This window comes from Protopterus annectens, chromosome 11.part0, assembly GCF_019279795.1.
Source record: "Protopterus annectens isolate FY-2018-M chromosome 11.part0, PAN1.0, whole genome shotgun sequence".
Taxonomy (NCBI): domain Eukaryota; kingdom Metazoa; phylum Chordata; order Ceratodontiformes; family Protopteridae; genus Protopterus; species Protopterus annectens.
The window spans coordinates 850,123,451-850,149,676 of NC_056745.1; the positions used below are offsets into that span (position 1 = coordinate 850,123,451).

The 26,226-nt window shown below is 38.8% G+C and overlaps 1 protein-coding gene across 1 annotated transcript in view; it reads left to right on the forward strand.

The window, feature by feature from the left end:
• The window catches only part of LOC122815004 (oxysterol-binding protein-related protein 8-like), a 210,538-nt gene that overhangs the window by 123,572 nt on the left and 60,740 nt on the right, over positions 1-26,226 (forward strand). Inside the window, exon 10 of the mRNA XM_044087257.1 lies at positions 11,736-11,834. Coding sequence (XP_043943192.1) covers positions 11,736-11,834 — 99 coding nt within the window. The remainder of the gene's footprint in view (positions 1-11,735; positions 11,835-26,226) is intronic.

The window sequence follows — 26,226 nt, forward strand, 5'->3', positions numbered from 1 at the left end:
CAGCTGCCACCACCCACTAATATTTATCAGCTACTCAAAGGCCCTTAAAAGGGTGTCCAATTATTACTGTGCAATATAAAGGCATGCTGGTAGCCTTCACCCATCTTCACCCAATCATCACACCCTACACTGACTGTCTCAAAAAACACCAGCTTTACTCTATAGCATATCTCTTACTCCAAGGAGATCTCTGCCTAACATATAAAGCTATGTTAAACCCAGAGCTGTTGGACATGCTACACCTAAAGAAATCCCAATCCCTCTGAGCTACACACTCTAGGGACCTAAACCTTGTCACCACAATAATTGGGACATGCTGGAGGGATAGATTCCTGTCCCAGAGACTTCCTATACTCTGGAACAAGCTACCCATCTATGTCAAGCAAAGTTCCTCATTAGCACTCTTCAAGAAAAATCTTGATGAGTAGATGGGAAATAGGAAATACACCCTGGGGATCACTTCTGTGGCTCTGCTCAACAGGGACACAGGAAATTAACTTTCTTGGGTGGCGTAAGCCATGGAACCTTGTTCGCTAGGCTTACTTAGGCCCTTGGGTTGATAGCTTTGTACCTACCTATGAACCCATGAACCTATAAAATGTGCTGAAACTGCAGATCTGCTACCAAGTTGCATAAACTAAAATGGGAACATAAAACACAGTCATAAGTAAAGTCAATATTTGCCAATAGGAAGTACTGAGTTCTTGATATTTTAAACTGGCTGTACCTGAGAATCAGCTGGTCAGTGTAATAAGCCCATGAAGCAAAGAGCATGCTGTCAGTTTCATGGATTGTAAGGGTCATATAACTCTGAAACACCATGCACTGAAAACTATACCTCCTTGAGCATTTCAGACTCTACTCTGCTCCAAAACAGGTATGGGTCACTCATACTGAAGCATACATCTCATGCATTAGGTCAGTTTAACAGGTAAACTTAAAATGATCATCTGTCAATAGGTTTTTGAGTGAGTTGTCACCTTCCCCTGTGACAAGCACACAATGCTGTAGCCTTACACAGAACAGGTGACATGCACATAGTGCTAGTACTGTAGCCATATGCAAAACAGGTGATGTGCACACAATGCTGTAGCCTTACAGAGGACAGGTGATATGAACACAATGCTGTAGCCTTACAGAGAACAGGTGACCTGCACACAATGCCGTAGCCTTACACAGAACAGGTGATGCTGGTACCAACACATTGTGAAGTGACTGTAGAGACAGAGCTCAGATTCATGCTGTAATGTATGCAATGTTTGTTCCTACCCTTAAGATACGATTTCCAGTCACAGCAGGTATGGTATATATTACAGCATATGTGTGCCTCATGAAGCCTTCATCACTTCAGACTATAATGTTGTGGCTTCCTTTGTGATCTGTATTAGTTCTATGTGGCCTGGCTGTGCCATTTTATGCTCTTCACAGAAGATGGTGAAGACTTTATATGGACAGCATGTTGGTGGGTGCCCATTCCTATACCTTGTATGTATATGTATATGTATATGCTATTTACTTTCTTGCCTTGTATGTTATAGTTGCATGTAGGCCATTTGCCTTGTTCTTAACAGGTGTATGTATGTCATTTATATAATTCATACTTAGACAGTCACTGAAACCAGAGTCAAATTTATTGTATACATGCATATTTGGCCAATAAATGTGACTCTGATTCTGATTCTAAACCAAACCTTATAATATGCTGTAATGTTTTATGCATGTTTTATCAAGTACAGTGCAGTATGCCATTATTAAGCATTCAGCATACTTGTACTTAAAATGACAAGTTACACATTAACTGTCAGGCCTACTCTAAGGATCATTAGATAAGGATGGGGATTGGCTAATGAGTTGGAGCTGTCTGTCAACATCCAAGGTCTAATTTTTCAGTAACTGGACATCTCCTGTGTGAGAGATTGCAGTTTATCTGATTTTGTTTAGCACAGATGGATTTCCCTGAGAATGTCACCAAGAAGTGCATTTGCAATGGTCATATCACCCCCCACAATATATATATATATATATATATATATATATATATATATATATATATATATATATATATATAATTATAAAATTAATCTCCCGTGCATGTTTTTTTTCAGAGAGAGAACACTTATTCATAAAATACTTATTTTTAAAGACCTAAGAATTTCATCATTTATAGACCTTATTTTACTTGTTCTAAGTCACTTGTGAAAATCAAACCTCTAGATATACATTAGATTAAGGAGACAAAAAATATAACATTAAGAGAATTAGGACTACTAAGGCAATTCCAAGTTACTGTCATCTGGTAGAAGGCATGTTAGAGGGTACTGTGAGTGATTCCTGTTCCTAACCAAATGTTATTCCACCCACTCTCTCTTGTGAAGTCTAATTTAGTTCACATGGTCTCCAGGCTAGCCACATTATGTACAAGTCAGCTTTTGGAAAACTAGTGTTTTTGGCTCCAGGGACTGCCAAACTTATGTACTCAATCTTAAACTTCATTTCCAGCTGTCTTGGTGGAAATTCCCAGGTACTGTTTATCTGCTGAGTAGATTCCCATTCAATAACCACCTTTTACTATTAAGGAGCAGACGTCCAACACTCAGACATTAGACTTGCAGATGTCTGGGGCTGGGTGTCAATCTCCCAGGTTTCAAAGATGCCTGTGTTCACAAATTACAGATGCACAGTTTGGGACTACTTTTACTAGGTACTAAAGGCTGCATTGAGTGTTACATTAGAACTAAAAACCTTTTACTTTGGAAGATGTCCAAGAAAATGAAGCAATAATAAATTAATTTATCTGTCATATGAAACTATGGGTGAAAAAAGGGCATGGGGGTATATTACAGAGCGTGATATAGCAAGGGTTTTAATTCTTGTCTTCTCCTCCAAAGGAATTGTCTTCTGGTAACACCATCAACTTTATAAAGAATCTTTGTAAATGGCCCACTAAAGAAATTTCACTCACCAACGGGGTTTTTAAACTGCTAGAAATGGATCAACCTAAGCCTGTGTTACCTTTTACTTACTGATTTAATTATATTCTCCATGTTGTAACAGAGGAATCAAATGCTATGCCGCCTGCTCCAAAAAGCATGGGAGATTTTATAGAGTGCTTGAGAAAAATAATTATTTGTCTAAAAACCTGGTAACTGATCCAGTTGTAGCTGAATCTAAGTTTATTAAAGGTTAAGATACCCTTTGTGTTAAAACAGTAGGGTCCTTTATCATTTTGGAGAAAAAGGACAGTGAGTAACCAGACCCCTAAATTGCACTATAGCACTCTGATATTTAGAAGCAGATCAATGATTTTAGTAAGAAGATTGTAGATGTCTCAACAAAGAGATTTCTAAATTGAAAGAAACTGTAGATCAAACTAAATCTCTTATGGTTAAATGTGGTTATAATTTGGTTATTACCCGTTTTTTTATCTGACACTTTTGAGAGTATTATATAGGATTCTGAAGGCAGCCCTGTTCTTCTCACAACATTCTGCAGTTGAGTGAAGAAAGAGGAAAGCAATGCATAACATTAAACACATCTCCCACCCTCCAGTCCTTTAATACAAATGCAATTTACTTCCCAAAAACTTATACATTCCTAGAAAGCCAGCCAGGCATCAGCAAGCTTGAAGCAAAAGGCTGTTTTGAAGGAATTAACAGGCAAGGAAGTCACAGAAGGAAACAGCATCTGTAACAGTCCAATATCTCCTCTTCTTGAAATAAATAATTGTTTGTACAATTATACTATGTTCTACCTCAGTTACTTTTTCAATGCAGTGCAAATATGTGGCAAAAATGCTATTTTTGTAGATTAGTAACATCTAGTAACATCAGTGCAGTGTGCCTGAAAGGTGGTGTCTAAAGGTATACTATAATTCTACAACAAACCAATGTATCTTTTAGGCTCAAGCAGTAGATTCTATCATCTATACTTGAGCTTCAAAATCTTCTGTATAGGCAGTCAGTAGAATTAGTGAGAGAGGCAGAACAACGAATTAGGTTTGTGCAGGGTTTTTCCAAGTTGCAGAGAAAGAAAAGCAGACTTGTTTAACATGAACAAGTTTATAAAATAAAAAAAATCTGGATATTGACTCTACAGACCTTATTATTACTTCCGGAATTAAATATTTTCCTAAAGACTCCAAGCATGCAGTATGCCCACTTTCAAATACCAGTCTTGAAGACCCCAAGAAATGTCTCATCATACTGAAGGGAAACTTCCATTTTCAATTTACTGCCTTATCTGTTGCTCCATCTTTTGTGCACAAGATATTTATAAAACTTGTAGCACCACTATTTCCACAACTAAAATGAAAGGGAGTTCAGATCTTTACCTCATCAAATGATTTCCTGATTCATGTATAGTATCTGTAGATATTACATTCTGCAAAAAAACATTCTTGGTGTTTAGGAATAGGGGATAATTACAATCACACAAAAGTCTGATCTATTTCCATCTTAAAGGAAGATGCTGCTAAGAACAATTTAGTATGCAAAGACCTTTATTACTATTATTCCTCAGAATAAATTCAAATGCTGATGGAATTTTTCAGTCCAGCCATGAAAGAATCCAATTTAACTCCCAGGCCAAGGACAACCAGAAAACATTCTTTAGCTATGTCCGCAACCTCAAAGGCAGTACACAATTATGTGCAGAGCTCATTGTAAGCAGAGCCACCTATACTGAGCCAGAAGATATACAAACCTCATTGCTGATAAATTCAGCTCCAACTTTACTCCCCTCTCCACCTCAACCTTCCCTCAGGAAATATCATCAGCCATAATCCCCCCCCCTACTATCACTAGGGAACAGGTCCTTAGTGTTCTCTCTAAGACCAAGAACACTGCATCAATGGGCCCAGACAATATCCCAGGATGCCTTCTAAATAGCATGAAACAAGACCTATCAGGGCCTCTGGAATTACTATTTAAATGTAGCCTCTAAAAAGGCTTTGTGTCTCATGAATGGAGAAAGGCAGCAGTCATCCCTCTGCACAAAGGTGGGCCATCTACAGCCTCTGGAAACTACAGACCCATATGTCTCACTAGTCATGGAAAGAATTATCATGGAGATGATCAGTAGAGATATAGTAAACCTCCAGACATTGGACCCAACATGGTTTGGTTTTGTCAAGGGCAGATCATGCCTACTCAACCTGGTGGACTTCTTTGAGAAGGTCACCAAAGCAATGAATGAGGGCAAAATCATACTCACTGCCTACCTTGACCTGGCAAAGGCATTTGACACAATACCCCACTCGGGCATTGTTGACAAACTCAACACGTTAGGTACAAACCCGTATGTCACCCAGTGGATAGTCAACTGTCTCACAGACAGAACCCAGGAAGTTAGCACTGGGGAGTCCACCTCTACAAAGAGGCAAGTCACAAGTGGAATCCACCTCTACAAAGAGGCAAGTCACAAGTGGAATCCCTCAGTGATCAGTCCTTGGACTGCTCCTTTTTGGCACTTACCTCTCAGAAATCAAGGCCAATGTCAGTTGTCTCTGGCTGACTATATTTGCAGATGATTGCAAATTAGGATCTGCCATTGAATCTCACACTGACACAAATGTTCTCCAGGGGTGGGTGAGACAGACAAACAACTGGTGTCGGAGTCATGGACTAAAACTAAATGCCAAGACATGCATAATAGTATCCTTTGGGAAATCATCCATCTGTGGTAACCATCATATTGACAACACACCCCTTAGAATTAACCCAGTAGTCAGGGATTTAGGGACACACATACATAGATTGTAATCTAGCCTTTGATCATCACGTGTCTACAGTGGTGAGGAAATCATTCTATGTTGTGCAACTTATAAACAAAGATATGGCATCTAAGTCCAAGGAAGTCATTGTTCCATTGTATTCAGCATTCATCAGACCTATCATTGAGTACAATGCCCCTTTGTATTTACCTACCAGGCATCTCCAACAACTGGAACGTCCACAGAGGTTCCTCACTAAAAGAATACAGGGCATAAGTAATATGTCCTATGCAGACTGCGTCAAGGCCCTATCCCTGGATTCTGTCTCCTACAGGCTTTTGAGGGGAGATCTATGCCTGGCATACAGGGAATTGTCAGACCTCACTCTGATTGACCTCCTGCATATCCACAAAAAACAGTACCAGAATTACCCATTCTAAAGACATAAACCTTGCCTGTGATATAAATAGGACCTGCTGGAGAGCTAGGTATGTATCACAGAGACTACCCTGTCTATGGAACAGGCTCCCCATCCATGTGAAGCAGAGTTCCTCCCTAATACAATTCAAATGCAACTTGGACAATTGGATGGGAAACCGGAAATTCATGCCTTGTTCGGCAGCTATGTCTCTGATGCAGACAGATAACCTGTAAATGGTTCATCTCCCAGGCCCATGTGTACACTTATCAAGGGTATCAGAACTTGTCAGAGATTTGGGATACATGGCTAGGCTTAAAAAGGCCCTTTTGGTCATTAGTCTAGCAAATACCTATGAACAGGCAGAATGTTCAGATTCATGTTAATAGATCAACAGTAGTTCCATCAATCACAAATCCACATAAAAAGTTTATCCAAAAGCACTTTTGGCAAACATTTAAAAAAAAATTGGGGGGGGGGGGTTGCATGCCCTGAACTTATATACCTACTCTGAGATTGCACAGCAGTGGAAAGAAAAGATTCATTTACTATCCCTGAAAGTGCTTTTGGTTAAACTTTTCAGCCAATTTATGCCCAACCAAACACTGGAACATATTAGGGTACAACCCAACACCCTAATAATGGGTGAGTTCAACTACCCCAACATTAACTGGGAAAACTACTCATGTGCCAACTCTTTTGCTCAACGTTTTCTGGAATTCATAAATTCCAACACCTTAGATTGACTTATCCACACCCCCACCAGGGGAGGCAATATCCTAAACCTGGTCATTACCAAAATGGGTGACCAGTGTTCTACACCAGAGATAAATTCCTCGTTGGTCAAATCCGACCACAAGCCAATCACGCTAGACATCCACATCCTGCCCCCACCCCCCATTAGGGAAGCCAAAAATTTCTCCAAAGGCAACTTCACGCTTCTTAAGACAGAAGTGGCAAACTTCATGACACCCATGCAGACGGGCAATAGAGGTATGACTGTTGAATCCTACACAAATGCACTTTATAAGCACTTACACGAGTGCATGGATCGTCCTATCCCTAACAGAACCAAGATGCTATCTTCCAAAAAAGAAGCCAATCTGGTTGTCCCCTGCCATAAACAAACTCTACAACTGAAGAAGAAAGAAACTGTTGCAAAAAAGATTAATCCCATGATTTTAAAAAAAGAATTTATGATCACTTATGTAACATTAGAAAGAAAGACTGTAATAATGCCCTCTATAGGCATGTGGACAAATACGGGGACAGTCATTTTTAAGTTCGCTATTTTAGAGCAAGTTAGATTTGGACTACAAGGGGGGAATTATAAGGCACTATTAGGACAAAAAGAAATTAAATGGCAAATATTAACAGATGCAGCAAATGAACCTGCAAATGTAAGGCTATGTTATGGTAAAATATTGCATTTTTTTATTTATATTTTTTTCATATACTATACACTGTGAATTTAGATATTTAAATATGGACTACTTAGGCTGTTTTGCACATATAGGTGAACAGAAATAAATTTCCCCACATAATTTTATTCAACATATTTTTATTTAATATAATTTTAACATAAGTTTACAAATGTTTTATAATGTTGGTACATGCAGTCAGAGCTTCATGAAGTATATTTTATAACATTTGAACACAAGTTGTGTATACATATTAATATGGATATATGAATGTTTCGGCAAATTGTAGTAATGCCTATGTAGATACTGTGCTTGTTCACTTAAAAGAAAAGGTATACCTTAATTATTTAATTTGTGTTATTGGCATCAAAAATGAGGCATTTAAGGAATTAATTGAATGATGAATTTATTCTGATGAAGTCCACATTGATGTGGATGAAAGCTCTAAATCATTTTTGTTTTTGGTTTTGTCAGTATTAAAATTAGTGTTTTTTATATCCAGTTGTACATTTCCTTTTGGAAGCCGGTACCTTTCTGCATTTATTTGCTCTGTTATTATATTGTTTGGTCATTTTAACTCTGTCTGTGAAAAAATCCCATGATTGGAGGAACTTTCTGGTCAGCCTCAGTAAGAAGCTGAGATCCCTCATACAATCCTCCAAAGCTAGTTACGAAAACAAAATTGCCACTAATTCTAAAGACAGCCACAAAGCATTCTATAACTATGTCAAGAATCTCAGTGGCAATACTTAGATCTGCTTTGAGTTACAGCACAATGGCACTAAATATACAGAATCAACTAATATTGCCAGCATCCTGGCAGATAGGTTCAGTGCTAACTTTACCCACCTCTCACCCCCTAAAGGACCCATCTCTATACTAGAAGAATGCAAAGATCCTGTAATCATGGCTGCACTGGTAAAAAACACACTCTCCAAAACCAAGAGCATAGCATCCATGGGACCTGACAACATTCCAGGCTGCATTCTACATGAACTACAGAATGAACTGGCACCCCACCTAAGCACCATGTTCAGTCATAGCCTCACCTCAGGCTTTATGCCACTGAATGGTGCACAATGATGGTTATCCCACTCCACAAAGGGGGAGCCACCACGGACCACAAAACTACTGCCCCATTAGCCTAGTGAGCCTGGTCTGCAAGGCCATGTAATGTATCATCATGGAACTTATAAACAAAAACACTGGTAATTGCCAAACTCTTGAAACCACCCAGTTTGGGTCTGTAAAATGCAGATAATGTCTCCTAAACCTGATAGACGTCTTTGAAGCAGTCACCAAATCCATAGATGAGAGTAAGGTATTTCACACAGCGTATCTAGATCTCACCAAGGCTTTTGACACCATTCCCACTATGGAATTATAGATAAACTGACTAAACTAGGTATAAATTCCTATGTCACAAGATGGGTTGCCAACTGGCTCAATCAGAGAACCCACACTGTGAAAGTAGCAGAACCCAAATACGTCTTCAGACCAGTGACAAGTGGAGTACCACAGGTTTCAGTCCTGGGTCGTCTCCTGTTTGGTATCTACTTTTCTGAAATACTCCTAATGATGTGGACATCCTACTAAAGGGCCTCACTGAGACAGATGGCTGTTGTCAAAGCCATGGCCTCAAGCTCAATGCTAAAAAGTGCATTGTCATCCCCTTTGGTAAAAACTCTGTACTCATGAAGTACCATATAGGTGGTAGTCTACTTAACAAAGAAAGTGTGATAAGAGACCTTGGGACACAGGTGGACAGTTGTCTCTCCTTTGTTAATCACATCACCATAGTAGTCAGGAAATCCTTCTATGTGGCACACCTCATCACAAAAGTTTCTCATTCAGGAAAAAAGAGGTCATTATTCTCCTCTACTCGGCACTCATTAGACCCATTATAGAGTACAACGCTCCTTTTGTTGTGTACCTCACAAGACATCTACAACAACTGGAAAGGCCACAGAAATACCTCACAAAGAGGATTACCAGCCTCAAACAGATGCCTTACGCAGACCATCTCGAAAAACTCCAGCTTTACTCTGTTGCATATCACCTACTCAGAGGTGATCTCTGCCTAACATCCAAAGCTATGTCAGACCCAGAGCTGTTGGACATGCTCCACTTAAAGAAGTCCCAAGCCCTCTGAGCTATATGCTCTAGGGACCTAAATCTTGTCACCACAATAAATAGAACATGCTGGAGGGATAGATTCCTGTCCCAGAGACTTCCCATACTCTGGAACAAACTGCCTATCTATATCAAACAAAGCTCCTCATTAGCACTCTTCAAGAAAAATCTTGATGATTGGATGGGAAATAGGAATTCACCCCCAGGATCACTTCTGTGGCTCTGCTCGACAGGGGCACAGGAAAATAATTCTCTTAGGTGGCGAAAGTCACGGTACCTTTTTGGCTAGGCTTATATAGGCCCTAGGGCTAGTACCTACATATGAACCTATGAACCTATTAAAATGATACATTCTTGAATGTTCCTATGCCTTGAACAAATTTACCCTAGCAGTAAAAATACCACCTTGTCTCTTCCCCGTAAAGGAGTCACTAGTCTAGTGGGACAAACCCAGTCATCAAAGGCTAAATAAATAAATAACGATATCAGGCTTCATATCCTCATATTTTTTAATGTTGCTGTAGCAAAAGTCTATATGAAAAACATTCAGTGGTAAATAAAGAACTTATGGAATTAGAAGGCCCACCTGTTACAGGACAATTATTCCTCTTCTTCTTCTTTCTTAGATTAACAAATTACAGTGATGGTTCTAGCAAGTATTCCTGAGCCTGAACCTCTAACTGTTCTTCCTAACTCATTCCATAAGTTAGCCACAGACATCTTGACATCTTAGACTATTCATCCTAAGTAGTGATATTCATGAACTTCGGGTGTGGTCTAGTCCCATCCCAGGTGAATGAGCATATAAATATAAAGGCGATGTTTAATGCCATCCTGTCACTGTGGTAATTTTAAACAGTCCTCCAACCAGGGAACTAGTTCATGGTAATTTAAAACTGTAGTAATGTAGTGCACTGTCAGTCCAAGAAGGGGGAAACTAACTCTTGTCAGCCTTGCAGGTGAGGAACCATTCGGTCAAACTTCATTTTGCAACCAATTCACATATCAAATTAGCAAAACAAAACTGCAGATGGTTTAAGTATAAATATATCTGTGTCTCACAACTGGTCAGTGAATAGAATTATATTTACAAAGGGAAGCTTGTTCCACTAATCTTAGGAAGTTATTGTATAAATTATCTGCTACGTTTTTCTGTTTTCTATACTATTACTATTATTATACTTATTTTTATGTAACAGAGGTAGGCCTTCTTTTTCTTCTTAGCTAAGCTTTGATATGACTTTTTCTGTGATTTTACAGAGAATACCAGTCTGACTGGTGCACTTTTAATTATTTAGGCCTGATTTGACCCAATATCCCGTTTGAACTGATACCACTGCAGCCTGTTGCCATAAGTCAAGGAGGTGAACATGATTAATATAGTTTATAGAGGACCACCAACTATGTTGCTTCATCTGGCAGAGCTTGAATTTTACTTGTAATTTCAGATAGCAGTTATAAATCTTCTAATTATATAAAAGGATGTCTCCACTTGTCTGCATATCACAATGCCTTACCTTTTTGTTTATTATGATGTCTGTACAATATTGTTCTGAAAGTGCCAAGAAAGCAGATAGCACAGAACTTAATGGTTTATTACATTAATTTAATCCAAGAAACATCGACTAAGTGCATTCACCCTCACTTATATGGGCATAATCAGAGTCTGAATCATATCAATAACATCATTTTTTATGAGCTGATAGTTAGATATGGAAGGTTTGTTAAGAAAGTGTTTTTTTTTCATCTAGATTTGCTTGTATCACTAAGATAAGTTTTGAAAAATAAGTAATTCCTCCTATTTTTCTGTTCACAGTCGTATTCATTTTGTGTTTCCTCAAAAAAGGCTTTTTGTTGAATTTAGCTGAATGTTTGTTTTTAACATCTTTTCTAAATGCTGAAATTAATAAAATGCAGAATTCACTGATCGTATCCTGAACAAAGTTATTTGGGTCACTGGGACCCATATCACAGTCTGTTTTCATAAGCAGAATATTGAACAATAAGACATGGTATATTCATTTTACACATGGTATGGTATTCTGTGTCATAGGTAATTCTTTCATTAGTGTGTTGGAAGGCAGTAGTAAACTTATCTTCTTAAAACACAAAGAAGACTACACCATGACCCAACCACAAGTTCATACTAAAGGTAAGCATGTCTTTACTCTTTCCATATGTCTGCACTTGAAAAAAAACTGTGCTAAGTAAATATTAATTTTATTTGTGTTAAAATGCTTGGTTCTGTTTCAAATATAAAATAGATAAATAAAATACCTTATTGTTTTTCTGAATTACCTATGGTTCATAATCACTTAAAAGAGGACTGTCAGTTTGCCATTTTGCTTGTCTTTATTGCATGATGTTACAATGATTGTATACTTAACTTGCTTTTTCTCATTCTAATCAGCAAGTGTCTTCTGCACTGATTTTTAAGAGCATAGTTGGTCTGAATTCAGAAAGATGACCACATGGGGTAAGCATGTTTTAGTCCTTTAAGTAACTACTTCCAGGTCCAAGACAGCCCTGCCATGGTGCTGTATCATGAAGTGGTACAGCACTGTGGCAGCCTGTCTCTGTGGAATACCGCAAATGCCAGGGAAGTGGCCTATGTTAATTAGCCATGTACCCTCCCCCCAGACATGTGGTAAGGTATTTACGTAGCTAAGAGATTCAGAGAATTTCTCAGCTGAGCAAGTGACATCAGCCAGACACGCTAATGAACATGGCCAAAGCTTGCATTTGCCCATTGCTTACAATCAACAAGATAACTGCAGAGATAAGTGCCTTGGAGTTTAGTGGGAAGGTAGTGTCAGGGGTGTGTATATGAGTACATGCACATGTGTTATTGTATGTGTGGGTATAAGCAGAGGGATGAAAGGTTTCAAGTGAACTGGTGTGTGTGTGTATGTGTGTGTGTGTGTGTGTGTGTGTGTGTGTGTGTGTGTGTGTGTGTGTGTGTGTGTGTGTGTGTGTGTGTGTGTGTGTGTGTGTGTGTGTGTGTGTATGTACACATATGTATGAGGAAATGTGTAAATGTGTGTGGAGTGGGGAACAGGGCTGTCATACCTCCACACTGATTTAGACTACTGAGAAATCTGCAATATCTGGGAGGGTAGAATACTAGACACCAGGGAAATTCTTCCTATCTTGCTCTAAAGGCACTTAAAAAGAGTCTAACCCTGTGCTGTCAGCATTCATAAACAGCTGTTTAATAGAGCTTTAGGCCTCTTCATTACTATTAAATGCAAGGGACACTCTTACATATTCACTTAAGTCTTGGGAAAAAAACAAGTTAAAGTAAAAGTGTGGGGGGGGGTCAGAATCTGTAGCCTTGGAAAATGTCCATATCCTTAGTAGAGTTTTAGCCCTATTCACCACCATGGGAAATGAGGGCTACTCTTAAATCTTACAAAAACTTAATAAATAAATAAATAAAATGAGTTAAACTAAAAGTGGGTAAACTTTTGAACCTTGCACCCTTGCCAGAGAAAGCAACCTGTCAAGCCAGAACCTGAAACCTAGACATTAACTGCTTTTTATACACTACTATGAAGTGTTGAACTCTAATATCTGCCATTATTTACTGCACAAAGATCCATGAGTTAAGCAGGAAGGGGCACATATAACAGGCAGTATCAGGAATGTTCTGGACTGTCATGAACAGTTTTCAACGATTACTTGGCCTCAAAATGCTCATAGAGCAACAGTTCTGGCATCATGATGCACTTTATTAAAAATAAGAAGAATGCAACTGTAATGTGTGACACTATTTTGTGCCTGTAAAGATCCACAATTTACAAGGGCATGGAATAAAATAAGAAGATACCTCACGGGCATTCTGTCAACTCAGGGCAGTTAAGATTTATATGTGTGTGTGTGTGTGTGTGTGTGTGTGTGTGTGTGTGTGTGTGTGTGTGTGTGTGTGTGTGTTTGTGTACCTGTGCCAACCAGATGCATGGCTGCCTTTGCTTACTACTGCAGAAAGGTGCTGATTTGTACTCAGTAATTGCAGGCAATTCAGACACATGCAAATTAGCTGATACTGAGATTTTTGCTCATTGCAGCTAACATATCCCTGAATTGTATAGTCTGCAAATGCAGAAACAGTATCTTTTGGCCAAAGCTCTTACTGATGGAAGTGAGGTTCTTTCTGAATGCCCAGATTTGTGTCTTTAATGGCTGTTGTATCTTTCGGCTTTTCCCAGTTAGGATTCACCACAGCAGAACTCCGGTCCACTAATGATTGGCAGTAGATTTTTACGTACCGAGTTGCCAGCCCTGACATGCAACCTTCAATGAAGGTACGCCCGTTCACGCATGTCTCCACACAGAAGACGCATTAGCTGAGAATTGAACAGGACAACGTCTTACTGTGAGGCGATAACGCTACTGCAGCACCACCACTGCAGTATATTTTCAAAATATCTGTCTTCTTGCATGGTAGGTATCATCTTGTATTCTGTGGACCAGTTATTTCCATTTTCTTTGGTTTTATTTTGCTCTGGACTGGAATACTTATGTTATATATCACCAAGAAAAGGTTTTCACTGCTTGTCTTAATTTTACTCTTCATAAAAATCTTATATAATACAAATTGGTGCCAAATGAAAAGTGTTAATTGTCTTACTTTTATTCTTGATCGAATATCATGTAAGTTAACTATAGATGGTCCAAAAGTAAAAAGCGTTGACAGACACAGCACAAAGGTAAAACCAGGATTTATTCCAAACATCTACTAACATCGGAGATTTCTTCAGACTGGTGGTGAAGCAAAAGCAATGCACTTATATATCATTCTAAAATCAATTAAAACATCAGTTGAAACATAATTAACCCATAAATTGGAATTAGTTAATTAAAAAGACAAGAATACTAAAGCTAATTTTTAAAGCCTTTATTTTAACAATCATAATGAATTTTTCTATTGTTTAGTCCAGGGTAAAAACATGCATTTAATCTGACTTGCAGCAGTATTCAAGCCAACCCAACTCTTCTTCAATGTTAATGTTTATAACTTTGGGATGAATTGCATCAATAACTAAGCATTTAAAATTATTTTTGCATTTGCTATCTATATAATGTTTAGCCATTGCATTTTTGCATTTGCATAGTGATGCTCATATATCATTCTATATAATTCTCTACTTGTTCTACCAATATAGAAGCACATGCATTCTAAACATACTAATAAATAAACTACATTTTTGGAACCTTAACTATAGTTTTCCTAATAATATTTCATTACTTTCTGTGTATAAAAAAACAATAATTACAATTGAAACATTTAAACATGCCTTTTCTTTCTTCCATTACCTTACATTTATTTAACTTGGTTTGAAAAAATCCTTCTGCACAAATCTGGGTTCATCTCCTAGTTTCTGTAGGAGATCCTTTACCTTTTGAAGATGGCCCAATTATTTCTAATGATGTTCTTGATCTCATAAGAATCAATGCTATTTTGTACTACTAGAAGTCCATACTATGTTCTGTATGGGCTTCATCTATCATCACATTGTTTCTTTTAAGAACTTCTTCATTCATAATTTTATTCAACATATGTTCAGGATATCCTCTATTATTCATCTTTTTACAAAAACTATTTGCTTCTTTATAAAAAATGTTTTCATCGTTTGTTAGACTACTAATTCTATTAATCTGGCCTTTAACAATATTCCATTTTGTCTTCTTACGATGTAAACTCGAGTAATGTAAGTGCATATTATTTTGGCACTCTTTTTTATAAATCTTTGAAACTAATCTTCCATTCTTCTTATAAATAGTGAGATCCAAGAAATTGATTTTTTCTTTACTATAAGTATGAGTAAATTTGATATATGAACAGATATTACTTCCACAGAACCCATAGCCACCCCATTGACAAACAATTCATCATAAAATTCTAAAACGTTACATGATAAAACTAAATCTGTCATTTCCATGAGCAAACTTACAGTATTTGTAGAAAATGCTTTTGGATTGCAACAATCCCATTCTGACCATTTCCATTCCTTCTTTGTTAGGGATCATAGTATAAAGAGAATTTATATCAAGAGTTACTAATATATCTGTAACAGAGACTTGTAATTCATTTAGTTTCCTCAGTCTTGCTGTTCTTACTAACAACTATTGGTCTTAATGGATTGGGGTTATTATCGGTAATGTTCCACTTTATCTTGTTAGGAATGCTTCCAGCATAAAACCACTCTGTTATACAAGAATCTATCAAGGAGAACCCTTTTCTAACCTCATTCATATTAATAATAATTCCTTCATTTTAGTTTCATAATCTTGTCTTCCCATTAAAACCATTGCCCCCTCCTGTATCTGTTGTTAAATTGTAATATTTAAATTTAGAATCGGTGGATTATAGCAGCTTGGTTTATAGAAATCACAGCTATTGAATTTCTGACTTAATTCATTAATCATAGTAAAGATTAACAATTTTGAAATTCACATTATTTATGAAACTCAGGAGATAAGCAAGAGTAACTCTAGGAACTGACCTCTTTCTTTAAGCTTATCAATGTAAGGCAACATCTAATCTTTCAACAAAGATACTGTCACTAACAGAAACCTGTGGCACTAGGAAGTGAGGCGGACCCACAGAGCAAGATACAGATCTCCACAGCTTATTCCAAATCCACCAAGCTTTCAAACAACAGCTCTTCATTAGTGTGTATAGAAGAGCTGCTGCTTGACAGCTTTGTGGATTTGGAATAAACTGTGGAGATTTTTATCTTGCTCTGCATGTCTGCCATACCTCTGTAACTCTTAGAGCTAAAAATGTGGACAAGGCCAAAATGATGGGGGGACAAATAGGGACAGATTTTAAATATTGCTCCTACAAACTTAGAAAGTAGATAAAATAACAGGTTTTGCATTAGCATTAATTTTCTGAAGGATGTGTGTCTTAAACTCAAATGTTTGTAGTTATTTAATGACTTCAATCCTCAGCTATTTGCCAGAAAAGTACAAATTTTAGGAGGAACACACCAAAAATATGAGGCAAAAATCAGGACATTCTGTGAAAATCTATACAGTTGAGAGGTATGGTGTCCAACTTTTTTAGAGTTTCTTAGCTTGTGGTTTTATGGTTCTCTGAAGCGGTTTACCACAGTGCTAGTTTGGGATGGATTGTTGCACTAGGAAGTGAGGCAGTACCTCCTACAGTTCTTCTTCACACATAAAAGAGAAAACAGAAATATGTCAAGAGTTCCATGGCCAAGGTTTTTGCTGTATCACATACCTAATTTCTGCTGTATCATATATCTAAAAGGTCATAGTTGTACACCTGTCAAAGGATTTCCAAACGATAAGTGCAGGTTGTCAGTGGGAGGGATTCATTGCAGCTCCAAAGTTTATACACACAGGTGAGAAGGAACAGTGTAGGAAGCAGTTATTTACCTTTCAGCAGAATTCCCACTTTATGTAGACGGCTTACTGAAACACTTACATTTTTCTCTGAAGTTTAAAAGTTTTTGACAAATGTTCTGAGGCTGACAGCACCAAAGGAGATCTACTGTGTGTAGCATTGATAAAACAGAAATTGTTTATATATCTAGGTACCAGAGTCCCAGCTTGGGAAAAGACATAAGACAGGCAAAGACCAGCACTTTTTCTATAATAGTTCTCTTTGTACCTAAATGTATCTTTTTTATATATTCTTTAGCATTCTTTACTACCTCTTGTTTAACATTCTTTAGCTTTCTTTAATACCTATTTTTTTAACATTTTCTTGCTTGAGATGTTTGTCTGTGTTTTGTATCCATACCATCTGACCTTCAGGTCTCTCCTCATTGTTCCTGAGCCTGCTCTTTCCACTATGCTTCATGTTCCACAGTAGGAAGCCAAGAGCTGATCAGAGAGGCCATTATCCAGACAGACATAGAGGTGGGTTATTCCCTTGGCATCCTGGGAATGGCTGAGTCCCCAGTATTCAATAAGCTTAAAACTCTGTGAAAAAACAGTGTAGCTGCTCTTGCATGGAGTCTGGACACCGAGCGATTCTAAAACCCTTAAACTGCCGTGCACGAGCTTGTCTACACTGTTCTTGAACGGAAACCCATGCAGAATGCTAATTACCTCATTTTCTGGTAAAAAACATGCAAATGAGGTGAATTAGCGATTCAGCAAGCAGTCAGATATCTGTGCAAGAACAGTGATTGTTGCAGAAATGTATTCGGTTACTGACCATGTACATTTCTGCAAAAGTAGAATTGGAGGCATGACAGCTCAAATAAAAGCATGTATTATAATCTGTAGGCATGTCATTTGCCAAGTATATGGCTTCTGGCATGGAAAAGTGTTTTAATTTTGTAAAATATAATTTTTTTTTGGCCGATCACCGCTGTTTAAGCATAGGGCAGTGGCACACAAATGGGAAGGTGATGAAAATAAAAGAAAAAAAATGTGAAAATTCAATTTCAAGGGAAATCTGCATTTTGCCATTATAGTGCATGGTATGCATAATCAAAACAATACCAGGGGACAGTGGTTGTCAAGAGGTCCATGTTAGTGCAGTAACGATGGACTAAGGCAGTGGGGTATGCAAATGATGGGAAATTTACTGAATCACAAAATAAGTCCACAGACTGCAACTAACCATGTAGGTGCTAGAACATGATTGTGTGGGCAGGAGTAGCAGCTAACATGAAAAGGGTGTGTGTCATGCTTGCTGTAAGCACATTGGAGCGCTGCTGCCCCTGTTTGCACATAGCTAAGCAAAACTAAGCAAGGGTGTGTGTCTCAGGCTGTATAGCTTTGTTTACATTGCCTAAATGGGTGTGCGTGGTACGCACCGGGTCTCAAACAAAAAAAAAAAATTAAATAAAAAAAATAAAAAAAACACAGAAAATGGTATACAAGCGGGTGTGTCTGAGGCTGTATAGCCATGTTTACCTTGCCTAAAGAGGTGTGCAAGGTGCGCACTGGGACTTAAACAAAAAATTTGAAAAAAAACGGAAATGGCAGCACTGTGTACATTTAGGCAATGTGTTTGTGCGGCACATCCTGGGGCTTAAAATGGGAGGAAATGGTAAGTGGAACAAGGAAAAAAAAGGGAAATAGCAGAATACAGGCAGTTAAATGCAAGCAATATAGCTGGCAGGTGGAATGTACCATACTCCACCAATCACACAGGCAACATCTTCAGCACACCACTATAAACTGTGCAAACACCATTCAATCTGGTTTTTCCCACAAACTCTGCACCCTAGTTATACACATTTAGGGAAATTTTAACTGACAAAACTAACAAAAAATTTTAGCAGCTGCTGTCGTTTTGATCTATCAGTATGTACTAGAGGCTGAGGGTGGTGTGGAGTATAATGCTGACAACCACCTCAGACCGAGGAGGAGAAGAGTGTTCAGACCCAGGGTAACCTACCAGGAGCTACATGATCTGGAGATAGTAGAGCACTACAGGGTGGGCAGAGACATACTGCAGCAAATCATTGAGCTGTACCAGCCTCAACTCAGACCCAGAGCCAACAGAGTGGAACCCATCCCAGTGGATACCAAGGTATGTGTAGCCTTAAGAATACTAGCTACAGGTACTTTCCAAAGACCTACTGGGGGCATCATGGTGGTCTCCCAGGCATCCACATCCAGGGTACTCCACCATTTCCTGGATGCCATCCTACCACATGCCAGTGAGCACATTTACTTCCTCAACTCCCGTGAGGAGAGGACCAGCAATATGCATCTCTTCCACTCTGTAGCAGCATACCTGGAGGTACTGGGTGCAATAGACTGCACACACATCCACATAATGCACACACACTCACTCAAGAATGCTGTAATGAGGCACACACACAAACCAGGATCATTATAGAGCGTATGTTTGAGATGCTCAAGTCACGGTTACACTGTCTTGACATATCTGGTGGAGCCTTGCAGTACTGTCTAGCCACATGTGTACACATTTTCATAGTATGTGCCATGCTACACAATATGGTCCTGTGGAAACAGCTGCAGCAGGAACAAAATGGGGAAGGGCCACACAGCTCCTCACCATTGCCAAGGTCTACACTGGCACAGAGGGACTCAAAGGAGGAATATCCTGAGCCTGCCTCTGCAGGCAGACAAAAGCATGCTCAGTATGCCCTGGCCTTGGCAAAAAGACAATGCATAGCACATACACTGACACTGTATGGACCCAGGGTCTGACATCTCTCTCTGACTCGCACACACAGTAAAACGGATGCCAAACATCACACCACCTATACCTTACCGTGTATAGGCAGTGTACTGCGTGCATCTGACACAGTCCGCCCTCAAGCACGGTCCTCACAACTGCCTCAGCCACAAGGTAAGTCAGTCTTCTTAACAATAAATTAATGGAATGGAATGTTCTGACAGCATATCTATGGTATTGATGCAAGCATTCAAGGGAATGGGGTGGCTTACTGGGATAGCAGCAGACAACTGACAGCTATGTGGGACAGCAAGAAGTGTATGGCCATTACTGGCTTACCCACACTATGTAGTACCACCCTAGTTGACAAATACCTCTGCAGTATGTGTGGTGAGCCAAATAACTGGGGGGGGGGTCATAGGTCACATGCATGGATGGCAGAACCATACTCACCCCTAGATTCACCTAGCAGATCAGCTGTAGAAAACCATACAGAAATGGCTGGCAAAGGCCCCTAAATGGTGACTTCCATAAAATTTCCACCTAAAAACTTTACACAGTGATATCACAGCAGGTCTGGCAGTGGCAGTATGGGTCTGAAAGATAAGAAGTCTAAAACTAAAAATGTTTATGCCAGAACAATCTGACCTGTGGTCAGTACCATTATGCATGTAATTTCAAATATAGGGCACATCCCTATTCTAAATGGGACCAAAATGTTAAGTAAATAGCAGCACAGTCTGTGCAAATGTGTATTGTGTACAGTTGTGCACCCCACCCCCAGCCATAGAAATGCAGTAACATAGACATGACCAACTCTCCATACTCACCTTATTTATTTATTTATTTATTTATTTATTTATTTATTTATTTGCTGTTGTTTAACCAGGATAGTCCACTGGGCCCAAAGAATACAGATTATACAAAGATTATGTTACACAATACATAAAATACAAAGATTAATTTCAATACATAGATTATATAGAGAAAAACATAAGTATCAAACAAAACAAGTAATATAGGTGAAATATAAAAAGAAATAGTATTGTGTTTTAATTACTTGGTACAAGTGAGGAGTTGAATGGTGATGTTAGATGAGAGTGTAGTAATATTTTAAAGTGTGGGAGGCTAGCAATTTATGCGGATGGATGAAGGACAGGAGGTGTTGTCCTGGGCGTGTGTGGGTCTATAGACCTCTATGAGGTTTTGATTGTTAGATCTTAGAAGTCTTTGTGTTTGATGGGACAGAGTGCTAGCTGGAAGATGAGTTTAAATTTTGGTAGTAGAGGTGAAGACATGTATTGTTCTGGCTGGTGATGGAGAATAAATTTCTGTCAAAGTTATTAGTTTTGAGAATATCATAAGCTTGGTTTTAGCAGCATTGAGTGCAAGGTGGTTCTCTTTCATCCATTGTTCTGTAGTGGAGAAGGCATCTTGAGATAGTTTTACATATTGAATAATATTTGCAAAAGTCATTAATGAAAATATTGAAGGAGATAGCTAGTAAACCAACAGAGGAAGAGGGAGAAAGGTTTAGGTTAGAAAGCTTAGTAAGAAGGAGGTTATGCTTTGTTCATAGTTTCAAGGAAGGATAGGAGGGCAGTCATAGTACTATGATGGGGTCTGAATCCATGCTGTGTAGGAGTTAGTACATTGTTATCCAGAAGATGTGGAAGGAGTTGAAGATGGATACATTTCTCCAGGAGTTTTGAAATGGGAGAAAGGATGATTAGAGGAACAAAATTTTCTTGGCTTGAGTGGTTAATTAGGATACTGACAGGAATGTTATTTTATGGTGGATGTAGGAATAGGTTTGATGAGGAAAGGTGGAAAACCTTTACTTTTTATTCATGCTAATATAACATCCTCATTTAATTATGCACTTCCTAAATATCATAGAACTCTACACACAAAGTACAACAATCTAACCCTCAAAAAATATCTGTCTCTATACAGCAGATTCAAAAACCCATACTATCTAAGCCTCTTACTCTCTATAAAGGATGGTGACATCCACCCTAACCCAGGCCCCCCCAACAACTCCCATCTCTCTCCTCAACCTCAAAGAACCACCTACCCAAGCCCTTTCTAGACCATATAACTCCCTCTTAATTGCTCATCTTAACATACGCAGTATAAATAACAAAGTAACTCAACTCCAAGGTTTAACTGAAATCTATTCCTTTGATATTCTCTGCTTAACAGAAACTTGGCGAAAACCTTCAACCAAAGACAATGAAATCATCCCACTTGGATATAATATCCTAAGACTAGACCAAACATCTAAGAAAGGTGGAGGGGTTGCTATCCTATATAAACCTAGCTTACAATTAACTACTCATAACTGCAAACCACCTATAGACTCCAATGCAGAAATTCTTATCTCCAAACTTCTTCTTAACAATTCCAAATTCATCTATGTCATCTGTATATATCTACCTCCTGGTAATAACATAGCAACCATGGAAAATATACTTTGCTGGCTTTCCCAAAACCTGCCTCAAGAAACCATTATCCTAGGTGACACAAATATTGACTGGACCTGCTTCTGCAGCAGCCTCCCCTCAAACCATATTAACCTATATGGGTATTCCCAAACCATTACCTCCCCTACCAGGACAAATAAATCTAACAAGAAATCAACCTTACTAGACTGGATCCTCATTAACCATCATCCTCACATCTATGACTCAGGAACCCTCCCTGATGATTTAAGTGACCACTCTCTTACCTATATCATCAGACAAAAAGTCAACTTTCCCTCTCCAACATCCATTAAAATATCAGGTCTAAAAAGTACTTTAATCCTGAACTTTTCCAGATGGAACTAAGAGCATGCAACTGGTCACCCCTACAAAACCTACCTTTAGATGAAGCCGTTAGTTACATTAACTCCAACTTCCTTACCATCCTCAACCACCATGCCCCAACCAGACTAGTTAGAACTAAAACCAAACATGCTCCCTGGCTTTCTAAGGAAACCAAACATAAAACCAATGTTAGAAACAAACATTTAGCAAAATGGAGGAAAACAAAAAACCCTATAGACCAACAAACATTTAGATAACTAAGAAATGAAACTAAGAAAGCTGTAATATCTGACAAAAAAAAACTACTACCTCCAGCCCCAACAAGCCAGTCAAAAGAAACCACAGAAATTTTGGTCTAGTATCAACCAACCACTCCACCCAGGGCAATCCACTACTCCAAACCCTCAAAATACTGAACACAAAACACCAATGAATATAGCTAATGCTTTTAACACCTTTTTTACTGATGCTATACAAACATTAGCTAGTCAACTATCACCTAAAAATTTCAGTCTACCTTCCAAAAAATCAACCTTACCCCCTTCTTTTCATTTCAACCCATCCCAACATCATATATTCTAACTCTTCTACAGAAACTGAAACCATGCTCCCCCTCAGCAGACCAACTTCCTGCTGAATTCCTACAACAATCCGCCAAAGCTATTGCCTATCCCATTTCTATCATGATCAATAGAACTATTACTGAAAGTTATATCCCCAGTTTATGGAAAATATCCCATATTATCCCCCTCCACAAAGGAGGTCAATCCACTGAACTCTCCAATTACCGCCCCATTGCCCTACTCTCACCTCTGGCAAAGATCACGGAAAAATGCATTCACAGACAATTACTTGACCATCTAATACATAATAATCTACTAGCCAAATGTCAACATGGTTTTAGACCCTCACATAGCACTACTACTGACCTTCTTTCCTTCACGGATTGTAGCAACAACAACCGCAAACTTAATAAACTCTCTTCTGCCCTATTCATTGACCTGTCTAAAGCTTTTGACATGATAAATCACCAAATTCTCACCACTATACTGAAATCCCTGTCACTTGATACATCCTCCATAAAGTGGTTCCAGTCCTACCTGGATAATAGACAACAGGCCGTACTATGGCAAAAGTCTCTCTCTACTCACCTACCCGTCAACCTCGGAGTCCCTCAGGGGTCCATCCTTGGACCTCTACTTTTTTTCCATATTCATTAATGACCTCCACCTTGCCATCCCCCAAGCTACATGCATACAATATGCGGATGACTCTACACTGATATGCTCAGCCCCCTCCCCTTCTGAACTTCTCTATCATACCCAGCAAGTATTTAACACAGTTGAGCAATGGTTCACACATAGATGCCTTCTCCTAAACCCCAAAAAGACTAAACTCCTCTTTTCTCTCCTACTAAGAAATCCCCTCCTTTGGATTTCTCAGTTAACTCTACCAATAAAACTATTATATCCCCTGAACCATCCACCAAACTATTAGGAGTGACCATTGACAATAATCTGAACTTTGACATCCATATTAACAATACTATAAAAACTGTGAACAAAAAGCTAGGCTCTCTCTATAGGATAAAATCCTTTATCCTACCTTCAGCTCGAACCACAATAGCACACACTCATCTAATCTCTTCTCTTCTTTATGCCTCACATATTTTTACTAATCTATCTAAAAATAATCTTAGCAAATTGGAAATGTCATACAATAATATTGCCAGATTTGCAACAGGAAACCCATTTAGAACCCATCACTGCCTCAATTTAAAGCAGCTAGGATGGCTTGAACTACAAAATCTAATTAAATTCCATCAGCTAACTATAGCCCACAACACTCTTCACAAACCTTCCAAAACACCTATTCTCTCCACACTAATCACTCCCTGTAAAAACCTGGAATCCTTAAGGTCTTATCAGAAACTTCTAGTACATACTACTAAAACAAACAATAAAGCTGGTGACTCCCTTTTTTCTAATATAGTTGGAAAAGCCTGGAACCTCCTTCCAAATGAACTCTCCACACTTCCCTCACTATCCTGTTTCAAAAACAAATTGAAATTATTCATCAATGCACACTGGTTATGCCCATGCTCTAAACCTGACTATTCTAAGTGTCTCTATATACTCTACTCTTCCTAACCCATCTACTCATTAAAAGAAACTCCTTCCTTTATAAACTATGTTACTAATTATCTCTTGACTGCCTTGATTGTATTTACATTCCTTTATTATGCCTGTATTCTGCACTGTAAATTTAGATTGTACTTGCATCCTTTGTTATGCCTGTATTCTGCACTGTACATTTTACGGTGACAATCTGTTATACATACTGTTAATAGTTTTTAACTAGCTCGTGTTATCCTTAGATGTGATTGTGTTAATTTCATTGTCCTAGCTTGGAGCTTAACTCCCCGGGCCTCTACTGAAAATGGACATGTATCCAGTTGGATGAGCCTGGTAAACAAATGTAAAATAAAAAATAAATAAATAAATAAACATGTCCCTAGCCTTAAGCAGCATCCAGCTGTCACCCAGAGTGAAGACTCAATATGAACAGAAAGCAATTGTCAGTAACACCCACTCAACTTACTGATGCCATCCCAGCGGTGTCCACTGCCTGGCAGTCTGGGAACATATGAGCATCAGAATGCACTGCTTTGCTACAAATGGCCTGCATCTATCACACATGGCCTACAAGCCTCTGGCAAAGGCCCATGCCTCACCCACAGTGCCCTTTTAGGGAGGGGGTTCATAATACCAACATAACACAGTCAACAAAATGCAAAGAAAGGCCATGCTGCTAACTGCTAGGAGCAAACCTGCCAACCTCAGGGAGCCAGAAATCTGGACAAAGACATGAATAATGGAGTGATAAAGGTCCAAAGAGGAGGGCACCTTTGAAATACTGCTCTAATAATGTTAGAAAGTTGATGGAATTAATGTATTAGCATGGAATGTCTGAAGGGTATGAAGTCTGAAACTGCAATGTCTACTGTCAGTGATAACTGACTAAAACTTTGTGTGAGTTGCAAAGCACTTTTGCTTGAAAACCACACTTGTTTGGATAACCGGCCAGATATACGACTCATGAATCTGGACATTCTGTGAAACTCTGTGCAGTTGACAGGTAAGGCTAGGAGTCTAAACATGAGAATGCACTCATTGCAGGCAGGTCTAACCCTGGAAGATGGTGAAATCTCTGCACCCATAGAAACTTTGCCCACAGCCATGAGGTGTAACACATCCTTCCTTGATCACTCAACCTATACAACATCCTGACCCCAAAATGTGTGTGGCCAAGCCAAATGAGGCGGGGCATACATATATGAGACACACACACACCTGCATGCTGCTCAAACAGTCTAAAATACACAAGACCCTCCAAGTGCCATCAACCCATGAGAAGACCCCTATGCAAAGTTTTGGTTTATAGGTTCATAGGTTCATAGGTGTGTACTAGGCTAATGGCCCTAGAGCTTTTACAAGCCTAGCCATAGGATTACCCTGGCATCATGCCAACCAACCTTAGGTCCCAGTGCCTCTGTCGAGTAGAGCCACTGGAGTGATCCCCGGGGTAAATTTTCT